We start from the raw sequence: 12,973 nt of genomic DNA, 5'->3' as shown, positions 1-12,973 counted from the left end.
TTTCGTTCTTTTGTGCACCGGGTCGCTATGAATCAGAACCAACTTGATGACAACTAACAACAACCAAAGGGTCAGTAGTTCGAATCCACCAGACACTCTTTGGAAACTATGGGGCTGTTCTACTCTGTCCTAAAGGGTTGCTATGAGTCAGAATCAACTTGACGGCAACAGGTTTCTGTTTTGTTTTGTTTTGACACTACTTATTACCTTAAAAAAAAAAAAAAGCTGGCCAGAATTACTGGGTTTTAACCAGGGCTTCCAACTGGTTCATTCTGGTTCGAACCCCTGATGAAAATTTGCATTTCTAACAAGTGCCCAGAAACCCTGGTGGCGTAGTGGTTAAGTGCCACAGCTGTTAACCAAGAGTTTGGCAGTTGAGATCTGCCAGGCGCTCCTTGGAAACTCTACGGGGCAGTTCTACTCTGTCCTATAGGGTCGCTATGAGTCGGAATCCACTGGATGGCAGTGGGTTTGGTTTTTTTGGAACAAGCGCCCGGGGATTGCTAAGACTGCTGGTTAGGGACCAATTCTGAGAGCCACTAGTAGAGAAGTGGTTCTCAAAATTTATTATAGGTAACAATCACCTGGGGATCCGGTTAAAATATAGATTCTAATTCAGTATATCTGGGGGGAAATGCAGATTCTCAGCAGGAGATTGAACTGGAACCAGGTGGAAGCCCTGGTTTTAACCTGAAAAGATTTAATCACACAACAGAAACAGCTGTTGGATATTTCCCAAAGATTATATTCACATTAAAGCCTAAAAAAAAAAAATCAATTATATATCTCAATATAGATACATATTTTTACTACTTAAAAAAAATTACTTAAGAAACATTAACCATTTTTACATGTACTTGCCAGGCGTTAAGGATGAACTCCAAGTTCTATCTAAACCTAATGTAAAAAATGTATCTTATTTTTTTAATTTTCCTTTAGATGTAAGTTTAGAGTGAATTAGTTTCTCATTCAATGATTTATATAGGAATTGTTTTGTGACGTTGGTTGCAATCCCCCGTAATTTGTCAGCACTCTACCCTTCTCCACCCTGAGTTCCTCATTTCCATTTGTCCTGTTTTCCTTTCCCTTCCTGTCTTCGCTTTTGGGCAGGTGTTGCCCATATGGTCTCATTTACACAATTGAGCTAAGAAGCATGTTCCTCACATGTGTTATTGTCTTATAAAAGACCTGTGTAATTATTGGCTGAAGGGTGAAGTTGTGATGTGACTTCAGTTCTAAGTTAAAAGGGTGTCTGGAGGCCATGGTCTCAGAGTTCCTCCACTCTCTGTCAAACCAGTAATTCTGGTCTTTTTTTGTGAATTTGAATTTTGTTCTACATTTTTCTCCCACTCTGTCCGGACCCTGTATTATGATTTTTGTCAGAGCTGTTGGTGGTGGTAGCCAGGCACCATCTAGTTGTTCTGGGCTCAGGCTGGTGGAGGCTGTGTTACTTGTGGTCCATTAGTCCTTTGGACTAACATTTCCCTTGTATTTTTTGTTTTCTTCATTCTCCTTTGCTTCAGCTGGTGTGGAACCAGTAGTCACATTTTAGATGGCCACTGACAAGCTTTTAAGATCCCAGACGCTACTCACCAAAGTCAAATGTAGAACATTTTTAAAACTATGTTATCCTAATTGACCCAGATGTCTCCTGAGACCCAGCAACTCAGTCCCTCAGGGTATTTGAATGTGTCTATGACATTTCTAAGACTTTGTCTTGGTCGTGTTGTGCTGACTTCCCCTATGTGTACTGTCTTCCCTTCACCAAAGTTACCACTTATCTACTATCTAATGATTTCTCCTCCCCACCCCATCCCTCCCTCATAACCATCAAAGATGGTTTCTTTCTGTGTGTAAGCCTTGAGTTTTTGTAATAGTGGTCTCACACAGTATTTGGCCTTTCATGATTGACTTTTGTGATTGACTCAACATAATGCCCTACAGATTCAACCATATTATGAGATGTTTCAGATTCATCATTGTTCTTTATTGTTGCATGGTATTCCATTGTGTGTGTGTACCACAATTTGTTCATCCATTCACCTGTTGATGGGCACTTAGGTTGTTTCCATCTTTTTGCTATTGTGAATAATGCTGCAATGAACATGGGTGTGCATATGTCTATTTGTGTGATGGCTGTTATTTCTCTAGGATATAGTCCTAGGAATGGGATTGCTGGATCATATGTTATTTCTATTTCTAGCTTTTTAAGGAGGTGCCATCATCTTCCATAGTGGTTGTACTATTTTACATTTCCACCAGCAGTGTGTAAGAATTCCAATCTCCCCATAACCTTTCCAACATTTTTTTGATCTCTGCCAGTAATGTCGGGATGAGATGGTATCTCATTGTAGTTTTAATTTGCATTTCTCTAATGGCTAATGATCACGAGCATTTCATGTCTGTTAGCCACCTGTTTTCTTTGGTGAAATGTCTGTTCATATCTTTTGCCCATTTTTAATTGGGTTGTCTTTTTGTTGTTGAGGAGTTGGATTTTCCTAAAGATTTTAGAGATTAGACCTTTGTCAAGTATGTCATAGCAAAAAATTTTTTCCTGGTCTGTAGGCTCTCTTTTTACTGTTGGTAAAGTCTTTCGATGAGCGTGTTTAATTTTTAGGAGCTTCCAGTTACCCAGTTTATCTTCTGGTGCTTGTGCATTGCTAGTTATGGTTTGTATCCTATTTCTGCTGTATAGTAGGGCCCCTAGCATTGTCCCTATTTTTTCTTCCATGATTTTTATAGTTTTAGGTTTTATATGTAGGTCTTTGACTCATTTTGAATTAGTTTTTGTGTATGGTGTGAGGTATGGGTTGTTTTTTTTTTTTTTTTACTAACGGTCATCCAGTTTTGCCAACACCATTTGTTAAAGAGACTGTGTTTTCCCCATTTAATGGACTCTGGGCCTTTGTCAAAGGCCAGCTGACCATAGTTGGATTTATACCTGAGTTCTCCATTCTGTTTCATTGGTCTGTGTCTGTCATACCAGCACCAAGCTGTTTTTCCTGTGACTGTACAGTAGGTTCCAATATCAGGTAGTGTGAGGCCTTCTACTTTGTTCTTCTTCTTCAATAATGCTTTATTTACTGGGGACCTCTTTCCCTTCCATATAAGTTAATGATGAGTTTTTACATCTTGTTAAAGAACGCTGTTGGTATTTAGATTGGGATTGCATTATATCTGTAGATACCTTTGGGCAGAACTGATGTTTTTAAAATGCTCAGTCTTCCTATCCATGAGCATGGTATGTTTTTCTATTTATGTAGGTCTCTTTTGGTTTCTTGCAGTAGTGTTTTGTAGTTTTCTTTGTACAAGTCTTTTACATCCCTGGTTAGATTTATTCCTAAGTATTTTATCTTCTTGGGGGCTACTATAAATGGTATTGATTGGTGATTTCCTCTTCAATGTTCTCTTTGTTGGTATAGAGGAATCCAACTGATTTTTGTATGTTGGTCTTGTATCCTGCTACTCTACTGAATCTATTAGTTCCAGTGGTTTTCTTGTGGAGTCTTTTGGGTTCTCTAGGTATGGTATCATATCATCTGCAAATAGGGATAGTTTTACTTCTTCTTACCAATTTGTGTGCCCTTTATTTCTTTTTCTTGCCTTACTGCTCTAGCTAGGACTTCCAGCACAATGTTAAAAAGCAGTGGTGATAAAGGGCATCCTTGTCTTATTTCTGAAAAACATATCTTTGAAGAAGACCCTACTAGCTTTCAAGATTGAAAGGGGTTTATCTTGGGTTTTGCAAGGCCAGCAGTTATAAAAATATTTCCATTTACCTTTCACTTAAACATCAAAAGCTTTAGCCAACTTAGTCAATTTTTATCCAGGGGAAAAGAACTGAGGTTTTCTTTAAGGTGTTTTCCTAAAAACAAACTTCCTATTTACTCACAAATAGTTCCTCAAAATAGACTGATAAAGGGGCAGAATGAGACTCATACATTGCATTTTTGCTTATGATAACTCTATATTTTATGCCAATTATACAGGCTCAGTGTGTTAAAATGCCCTTTATGGAGAACACAGCTATTTTGACAGTTAGTAGCTTTACTTCTACATAGAGAAGTCTAGATTTTATTAGATGTTTCTGATTCCTAAAACAACAGCATTAGGATATGCCTCATTTTAGGCTTTAATTAAATAGTATAAGTAGATCTAAATCTGTGACACAAAGTAAATAAATATTTCTAACTTAAAGGAGAAAAGTGTCATGTTTCTTTCAGTATAGTCATTGTTCCCTAACTGTGCACCAGGGCAGTCCAGTAAATTCACATGGGTGCCGCAGGATATTTTTAAGGGAAACATGGAAACATCTGTTGGACATCATCAAACTACTAGCTCAAGGTAGTTCATATTTTCAATATTAAACAGCATTATATTCCTTTCCATGACAGCTTATCTTTGCAAAGCTGGGTTTCTGTACAAAAATCAAGGTGTAACAGGAAATGAGACTGACAGTTTCCAATGTTGATTCCAAGGTTTGAGACATTATGAAGTGTCCACAATTACCAGCGGTTATGTAAGAAGGAAATACAAATTTAATTGTTCTTTTAATTTATGTGTATTACTTTTCCAACTGGCTAAGCTGTTAAGACATAAATTCTTATTGTTTGGATGAAACTGCTTATTAAACAGAAGTATTAGATATATCTTTTGGCCTAGGTGTGCTGTGTAAAAATTACTGAGACCCTAAAGGGCTCCATAAGCCGAGAAACTTTGGGAACCTCTGTGGTATAATCAAGAAATACACTAAAACAAAGATCATTTAGTTTTTCACTTCCTACCTAAGGAATTTCTTAAATAAGTAATCATACAAGAAGGGGAAAAAATATATACAAACATACGTAAAAAGTCTGGATTTTTATTGAAATCTTGTATTAGGTATCAAACAAAATCTGCTTTCTTTAGATAAAAATATTCTCTCAAATGTCTTCAGATAACTGCTAAGTCTAAATTGGTCCTTCGATGTCTTTATTTTTAATGTCCTTGTGAAATGTTCATATACATTTAGGATGTTCCCAAAAGAATTTTTATCGTGTAAAGGACCGTACGTGACGACCTCTACCACTGCCTCCACTAACAAACTTTCCTCTTGAGCCTCCACTGCCGCTATTTGCACTTGCCCAGGAAGGTCCAAGTCCCCCACGACCTCTGGAAGCACGGTCACGAGGACTTGGGCGATAGCCTATAAAAGAAAGAATATAGTCTTTAGTTTCAACTTCTCTTCCTTTCCCACAAAATGAATACTGATCTATGACACTGAGCTCAAACCAAGACAGGAATTACTCCTGGCTCCTTTAAAACCCATACGCAAACTGTGAATCTACTGAAGACCATTAACGTGTACACTATAAATAAGTAAATTATATCACACGTGAGAATTATATCTCAATAAAGCTGTCATTTTTTTTTAAAAGTGCATTTAAAACCAAAAAATATCTCTACCAGCAGAATTTTGGACTTGATATAGTACTGTTTTAAAAAAGGTTATGTGCTTACATATGCAAGACAATACTATAAACAAAAATAGAATATACTGTGCAAAGATACCTATGTTATTAAAATATTTTGGTAAAAAATGTACCTTACAGATTTATTGAAATATAAAAATACAACACCAGGAAACTGTTTAGACTCTACAAATAGTTCAGTATCTGAAATTTTATTACTTGTACAGAAAATGCAGGCATTCATTCTCAGATACACAATTGACTTTAGAGTCATAAGTCTATATTCCAAAATATGCTCTCCAAGGATGTAAGTATGACATTCAACGATTTGAAAAGGAGGAATTTGCCTCCCTTCTCTCCACAATAACGAGGACAGAGGATATATACCTGTAGAACTAAGTGGTCTTAATGGCGGAAGAGGACCCCTGTTAAAATTGCTCTGGCCTCCACGACTATCATTGTAAGTTCCTCGAGGAGTATTCTGAGCACTCCAACTGGAGCCTCGTGTCCCCTCTCGACGACTGTAGTTTCCTAAACACAAACAAGACAATCAAATTCTACTTTTATCACAAACTTAACTGGATTAAGGACAAATGGACAGTTTGTTTTTTTTTTTCAATCTTCAGAGTAAAAACTATGAAATTCTATAAATATAATGTAGTCTAGAGAGGCAGCATCACACAGTGGTTAAAAGCAGAGGCTCTGGAACTAGACGACCAAGACTCAAATGCTGTTCTATCACTTCTATTTATGTGCCCTGGCAAGGTGACTCACAGTTTTCTGTAAAGTAAAGATACTAAGAGAAGCTACTTCATGGGGTTGATGCTAGGGTATTATACATAAAGCGTTTATAATAGTTCCTGAAACACTTATGTAAGTGTTCCCTATTAACATCAACTCTTAAATCCTCTTTTACTTTCACCCTCCTAACTAAGCAAGTATTCAGACATGTCATTGATCTACTAGTGAAGTAAAATTTCTACAAGTATATTCAGACAGTTTTAAAAATCTTTAAGCCATTTAAAACATTAAATGTTACATTAGGAAGCAAGTAGATAAGAGAATCAGTGATGAACTACATGGAACAATCCTAAGGAAACTGTCGATAAGTACACTTACTATGAAAATAATGTATGGCTATTTCTCAGAAAGTAAACACAAATCTCAATTTAAAAAGGAAAAGAATTAGAATTTCTTTTAAACTCATCTATAAAAGAGCAATTTACCAAAGGTTAACTTAAAAAAACGTTTTTTTCTATCAAATAGAGTCTCTGCAAAGAGTACCACTGGCCTGTTAGATATTGTTGTTAGGTGCCACTGGGTGGGTTCCTACTCACAGTGACCCTATGTACAACAGAAGGAAACACTACCTGGTCCTGTACCATCCTCACAATCATTGCTATATTTCAGCCCACTGTTGCAGCCACTGTATCCATCTTATTGAGGGTCTTCCTCTTTTTCACTGACCCTCTACTTTACCAAGCATGATGTCTTTCTCCAGGGACTGGTCCTTCCAGATAACATGACCAAAGTACATGAGACAAGTCTTACCATCCTCGCTTCTAAGGAATCTACCACTGTCTAAAGGCAGGTTAATTGTAATAACAGAAAAATATTTCATCTGAATCAATTCCATCTAATATTCTAACCCACTGGAAAACACATACAGGTAGTACCTTTTGAAGCAGGTGGTGTGAAAAATCTATTCTGACTGTGAAAAGCACCACGTCCTCCTCGATTGCCCGAAAATCCACCACGAGAAGAAATCTTCTGTGATACTTTGAGTGGCCGTTTTGGTGGCGGTATTCCATCTTGAGGGACCACTTCTTTACTTTCGGCTGCAACAAAGTCATCCACATGCATAGATGGTGGTCTACTTGTGTTCTGTTTCCTCTGACGAAAAATATCGTGGGGTCGTATACCCTGTCCAAATCCTCCCCTGCCTCTTCCTCTTGGTGGTGGCACGACATGGGCTCTCTTGGCAGGTTCAATGTATTCAGATTTTCCACTATTGAAACAGAAACATGCTCTATGAAAATTTTTTTTCATATTTCCCGTGAAAATACACAATCTTTGCAATATTGAAAACTACATTTCAATTTTTCTTATTCCAGTTCTCAATATGGAAAGCCTGGTGGCATAGTGGTTAACTGCTACGGCTACTAACCAAACGGTCACCAGTTCAAATCCACCAGGCGCTCCTTGGAAACTCTATGGGGCAGTTCTACTCTATCCTATAGGGTCGCTATGATTCGGAATCAACTCGACAGCACTGGGTTAGTTCTCAATATAACTTTGGAAATCTCAATATAACTTCCTGGAAAAAGACAACAAGCTAATAATGATACTCGTACTTTATTGTTATGACTAATAACTTTAAAAAATAATCCATTTTATCTCTTGTTCAAACTTTCCAAAAGTAGTACATACGGTAGTAGAACATGTTCTTCATAAAGTAAAACAACATTAACAAATGTACTAAGTATGTCCTGGCCAAATTATTATCTTTTCAAACAAATCTAAAAAAAATTCATGATTCAAGTGCCAATTTATGTCAACTTCTTTTTTTGTTTGTTTAATAGTCATGTGTCTACCTTAAAATATAATAGTTTACATGACCACAATCAAGTTCTTTGGTGGAATAAATTTACCTTGAAGTTATAAAGGTTTCATGCTTGTGCTTCCCAAGTTTGAATCCTTTGGTAGTCTTGGTTCTCCCTGGAGACGATGGTTCTGACAAAAATGAACGCTCTAATTCTGAATGTAAGTCAAAATCACTACAGCACTTTTCAGAGAGCTCAATTAAGTCAACCTTTACCTGCAGTCATAAAATTGAAACAAAATGAAAAATACATCTTAAGTAACTATTAATGTAATATTTGATTACACAGAGTCTTATTATATATAATTTATAATAACAAATATATTAGAGGTCTGTTTCTTTCATCTTTTCAGAAAGCATATCGTTAGTTGGTTTAATAAAAAAGGGCAAAAACACACTTTGAGTTTAGCTTTTTTTTTTTTTTCTTAAGGACCGCATTCCTTCTCAAGGGAAGACTATTAATGGAGATACTTGCTGCCTGACAGGAAATTCAGAACTTCTCTTTAAAGATTAACACTACAATATCTCCAGAACTTTTCCAGCGGAATCGGAAAATAACCCACTCTGAAAAGCCCTGTATTGCCAAGGTTTCTGTTATAAAAGGATTTTGTGACACAAATCCCAAAGGGGCTGTTAATAGGGTTACCAACCTAAGTTTAATTATATAGAAATCAAAATGAAGTTTACTTTGGTTTTATTCAAATTTACCAAATCTAAGAGATCTAAATTTTCTCTGAATCATTTAAAACCACAATCATCATCTCAAGATATTTGTGATCCAATTTACAGTTAAATATACCTCATATGTAAAGCAAATCACTCTTTTAGTTTTATTGAATATCATGGACACTAGCATTTTTTGGACCAGGAAATATCCTAATGTTTTCTTTGATCAAAAGAGGCAGTATATGGTACAATACCAGTGGTTAAAATGATCTTCCCTGCCAATATAAGAAAACAAAGTGCTTTAGCGTACTTATGCAAAAACGTAATTTTCCCCAAAAGGTCTCATTCTCAAATATATAGATCATTATCAAGAAAAAAGCAAAACAAGCTGAGAAGCTTGGACAACTGGCATAAAGTGGGCAACTGGCATAAAAATAATGCAGAACTGGTCCCCAGATGAAATTTTCACAACTATATAAAATTTTAGTATTAACAGTATATAAAGAAACTAATCATCAATATTCTTTTCTAAACTATTTATACCAAATCCAGATCCGTATCAATCTCTTCAGCCTGGAATGGAGTGAACCACATAGATTTCAACTGATCATCCATGACATCGGCTAGCACATATGCAGTCCTAGAATAGAGAAAAGTACTTGGTGAAAAAATTCCAGAATTAAACATTTTAGTTTATCTTCTAAGAAAAATCTATGGAAAGTACAATTAAAACTGTTATTCTCTGATGTATTAGGAAAATTAGCACTTGAAAAGACTCCTTCAAAAGTTATCCAAGATTTAAGTATCCTTAAAAACCAATAACTTGGAAACTTTTTTTTTTTTTTTTTTAATTTTTATTGTGCTTTAAGTGAAAGTTTACAAATCAAGTTAGTCACTCATACAAAAATTTATACACACCTTGCTATATACTCCTAATTGCTCTCCTCCTAATGAAACAGTACACTCCTTTTCTAGTCTATTGGGCCAGCTTCTGACCCCCTCTGCCCTCCCATCTCCCCTCCAGACAGGAGATGCCAACATAGTCTCAAGTGTCTACTTGATCCAAGAACCTCACTCTTCACTTGGGAACTATTTTTGATGTGATAAATTCTGACCTTTAGTAAATAAAATGGAGCCCTGGTTTTATTTTGAAAAGCCAACTCTACAGAAACTGCCCCTATTTAATTTTTCTAAATTTATAGAATAATTCTATCATACTGAACAATTATTATCGCTACAGTCCTCCAAAGATTCAGAGGTATATATCTTCTAGACCAAGGACTGGCAAACTATTCCCTGTACTATCAACCTGTTTTTGTATAGCCTGTGAGCTAGGAACAGTTTGTTTATTTTAAAAGTTTTTAAAAAAAACAGAACAAAATAACAGAAGAATATGCAGAGAATGTATATGGATGGCAAAGCTTAGAATTTTTGCTATCTGCCTCTTGGCTGATCTTCTTTCTTAGCAACTATACAAACAACATCTACTCAACCACAAAACATTGCTTGTTTTACCTATTGTTAAACAGATTCTGGAGAGATTCTGGAGCTGAAAGTACTGGCTCTACATCCTGGTCACTGAGCGGTAAAGGATCACCTGATGATTCCAGCATCTGCTTAAGTCCGACTATATTGTCCAACAAAGAATCCAGATTGTCATCATCTTTTGAATGTTCCTAGGTACAAGCAAAAGCAGAATAAGAAGGTGCAAGTAAAATTTAAACATTTATGTCCATAGTCTACTGACTCTTTAGTAGAAAAGGCTGTATTATTTCACTACTAAGAAATACGAAGCACCATCAAAAAACTATCAACATTAATACAAATTAAAATAAAGCAAACACCAACAACGCATATCATTTTATTTCTAAAGAATGGCAGTAGGAGACACCCTGCATCCAAAGGATAAACAATTAAAAAAATACTGCTTTCATTTACTTCTTAAGATTCATAACAGCAGTAGAATTTTGCTCCAAATTATTAAATTCGAGAAGTTATTTGGAACAATATAAACACCCAACTGAGGGTTCACTAGTTTAAAAGGTCACTATGAAAAACTTGTACTAGTCAAAGTGAGGAGAAAATATGTCTTGGGGATGTGTTGCTTTAATTTTGTTTTTGTTTTTACCAAAACAAGCTTCTCTAGTTCAAGGAACAAATTTTCTGGACTTTCTTCTTTGCTTTGTAGAAGCTGTTTTAACTCTGCAGCATTAATACTCATTGTCCGTGATGGATGAGCTCCCTCTACTTCCATGAGACCACTATCATCTCCACAACATCCCTGTAAATGTCACACACAAGTTAAATTTGAGAGCAGAGAAATTTGCAAAGATGCTTCCAACTTATTCAAATATATAAGCCATTTGCTGCAATCTTCCCCTCAATGTTTTGCTCTTACATCACTACAAATGGCTAGTTTCAAGCAGGATTTAGTTAGCTCAAAGTAGAAATAACTTTTCTTTGAGTAACACAAAATAAAGAGGTAAACAAACATATTCAATTTACTCGCACCAAGATTTCTCAACAAAAATATCCAATGGCAAAATACACTAGCACTTGCGGGGTATGTAACATACTGATTTATGCTCAATAGTTAATAAAATCTGCTATAATAAAGAACTGACAGAACCTGAAATTATCCTTCTGGAGATACGGCAAACAACTAAAGAAAATAGTAACTACCCATATTTAAGACTATATTCTGTCATGTAGAAAATTTAGTATTTTCTGCTTTAAAATGTATTCTATACAATAAAATGAATTTTGGAGTGATCATAGTTCAATACTAGAAAATCCATCCAGCAAAAACAAATCTTGGTTCATGACACTAAAACGATACATATTCTCAGACATGGAAGAACACTTATAGTAGAGAACCATGCATCTACCTAATAGTTTCAAATCTTTAGAACACCGCCCTGTGTTTAAATGACTCAAAATGAGTATGGCCTCTCAGGAGTCTGCATCCACCTACTCAGATGCAGGACTATTTGAAGTGAGCATTTACAATTAAAAATGTGTTTGGAGCTCATATTATTTGTTCTATAATTGGTCAAATGTTAATGAAAGTAGGATTAAAATTATTCTTAACAGTTACCCCCTCCAACTGATAAATACTGTGCCATAAGCACACTGGCACACAGGAAAAGGGCATAAAGTTTTAATGAGAAATTCAATAAACCATTAAGTCTACAAGGGTTCTATTTGCTCTGTTTGGGCAAGCGGGTAGGCTGGTGTATAGTCTAGCCTATGCTTTATCAAAAAAAAAAAAAAAAGGTACATGAGTTAAAAATAATCAGAATGCACTCACAGGGACAGATAGCAAACAGTCCTTTTTAAAGACTGTGTCTCCTAAACGTTAATGACATTTGTAAATTAACAGATTAAATATATTTTATAGAAATAAGAATATTAGCCAGACTACAAACTACCAAGACATCTATCTGGTTTCTCTTCTCCCAGTTTCACAGTTATTTACAGCACTTTCACCAAGAGATAGGAAGGTTCAAGATATGGTTGAATCAGATAATATTACAATGATTATTTTTAATAGAGAAAACAGAACAAAGTAATCAAGTTAAAGGGAAATAGGGTGCCAGTGGAGGGAACTGAAGGCTGCTAAATATTGTTGTCAATACAGATTTAAAAAAAAGATTATTGAGGGCTAAGATAAAAAGTATGGACTAATAAAAACATTCAGAATGATCTAAAACTTTCAACTCTCCATACTATCTTTCTTTTCCATTATTATGAATAACAGAAACCATTTTGAACAAAAAATCTCTTTTGATAAAATAAAAAAAAAACTTGCTTTTTATTAAGATCAAATTTAGAATATTTTGAAGTTTTCTGTATATGCACTACTGTGGTGGCTAGTAACAAAGAATTTTTTAAAACTGTAATCTACAAAGTTGTTTCAGGAAAACGAAAATTCTACCAAATTTGTGTGTGGTATCTTTTCAAATTTCCTTATTCATTTGTCAAACACTTCAGGTATTAAGCTGTACAAGGCATCATGCAAGTACTCCGGGAAAAAGACGTTACGACGTGGTCTCTCCGGCCTGACAGGGAACACAATAGAGTCCCTTATGGAGCAGAAGAAATGTGTGGTGCAGAGCTCAAATTCACTTAAAAAGTCCAGACTTAACGGTCTGACTGAGACTAGAGGAACCCCAGAACACATGGTCCCAGACTCTGTTAACCCAGAACTAAAACCATTCCCAAAGCCAACTCTTCAGACAGATTAGACTGGACT

At 35.6% G+C, this 12,973-nt stretch overlaps 1 protein-coding gene across 1 annotated transcript in view; it reads right to left on the bottom strand.

Moving 5' to 3' along the window:
• Positions 1-4,859: 4,859 nt before the first annotated feature.
• VIRMA (vir like m6A methyltransferase associated) overlaps positions 4,860-12,973 on the bottom strand; it is a 70,836-nt gene continuing 62,722 nt past the window's right edge. The window contains exons 18-24 of the mRNA XM_049854552.1: positions 10,847-10,999; positions 10,234-10,394; positions 9,262-9,358; positions 8,102-8,268; positions 7,127-7,458; positions 5,838-5,981; positions 4,860-5,185 (exon numbers count right to left, since the gene is read on the bottom strand). Coding sequence (XP_049710509.1) covers positions 5,031-5,185; positions 5,838-5,981; positions 7,127-7,458; positions 8,102-8,268; positions 9,262-9,358; positions 10,234-10,394; positions 10,847-10,999 — 1,209 coding nt within the window. The 3' untranslated portion in view covers positions 4,860-5,030. The remainder of the gene's footprint in view (positions 5,186-5,837; positions 5,982-7,126; positions 7,459-8,101; positions 8,269-9,261; positions 9,359-10,233; positions 10,395-10,846; positions 11,000-12,973) is intronic.

This window comes from Elephas maximus, chromosome 15, assembly GCF_024166365.1.
Source record: "Elephas maximus indicus isolate mEleMax1 chromosome 15, mEleMax1 primary haplotype, whole genome shotgun sequence".
In the NCBI taxonomy this organism is placed as follows: domain Eukaryota; kingdom Metazoa; phylum Chordata; class Mammalia; order Proboscidea; family Elephantidae; genus Elephas; species Elephas maximus.
This window is presented reverse-complemented; position numbering and strand designations above follow the sequence as displayed.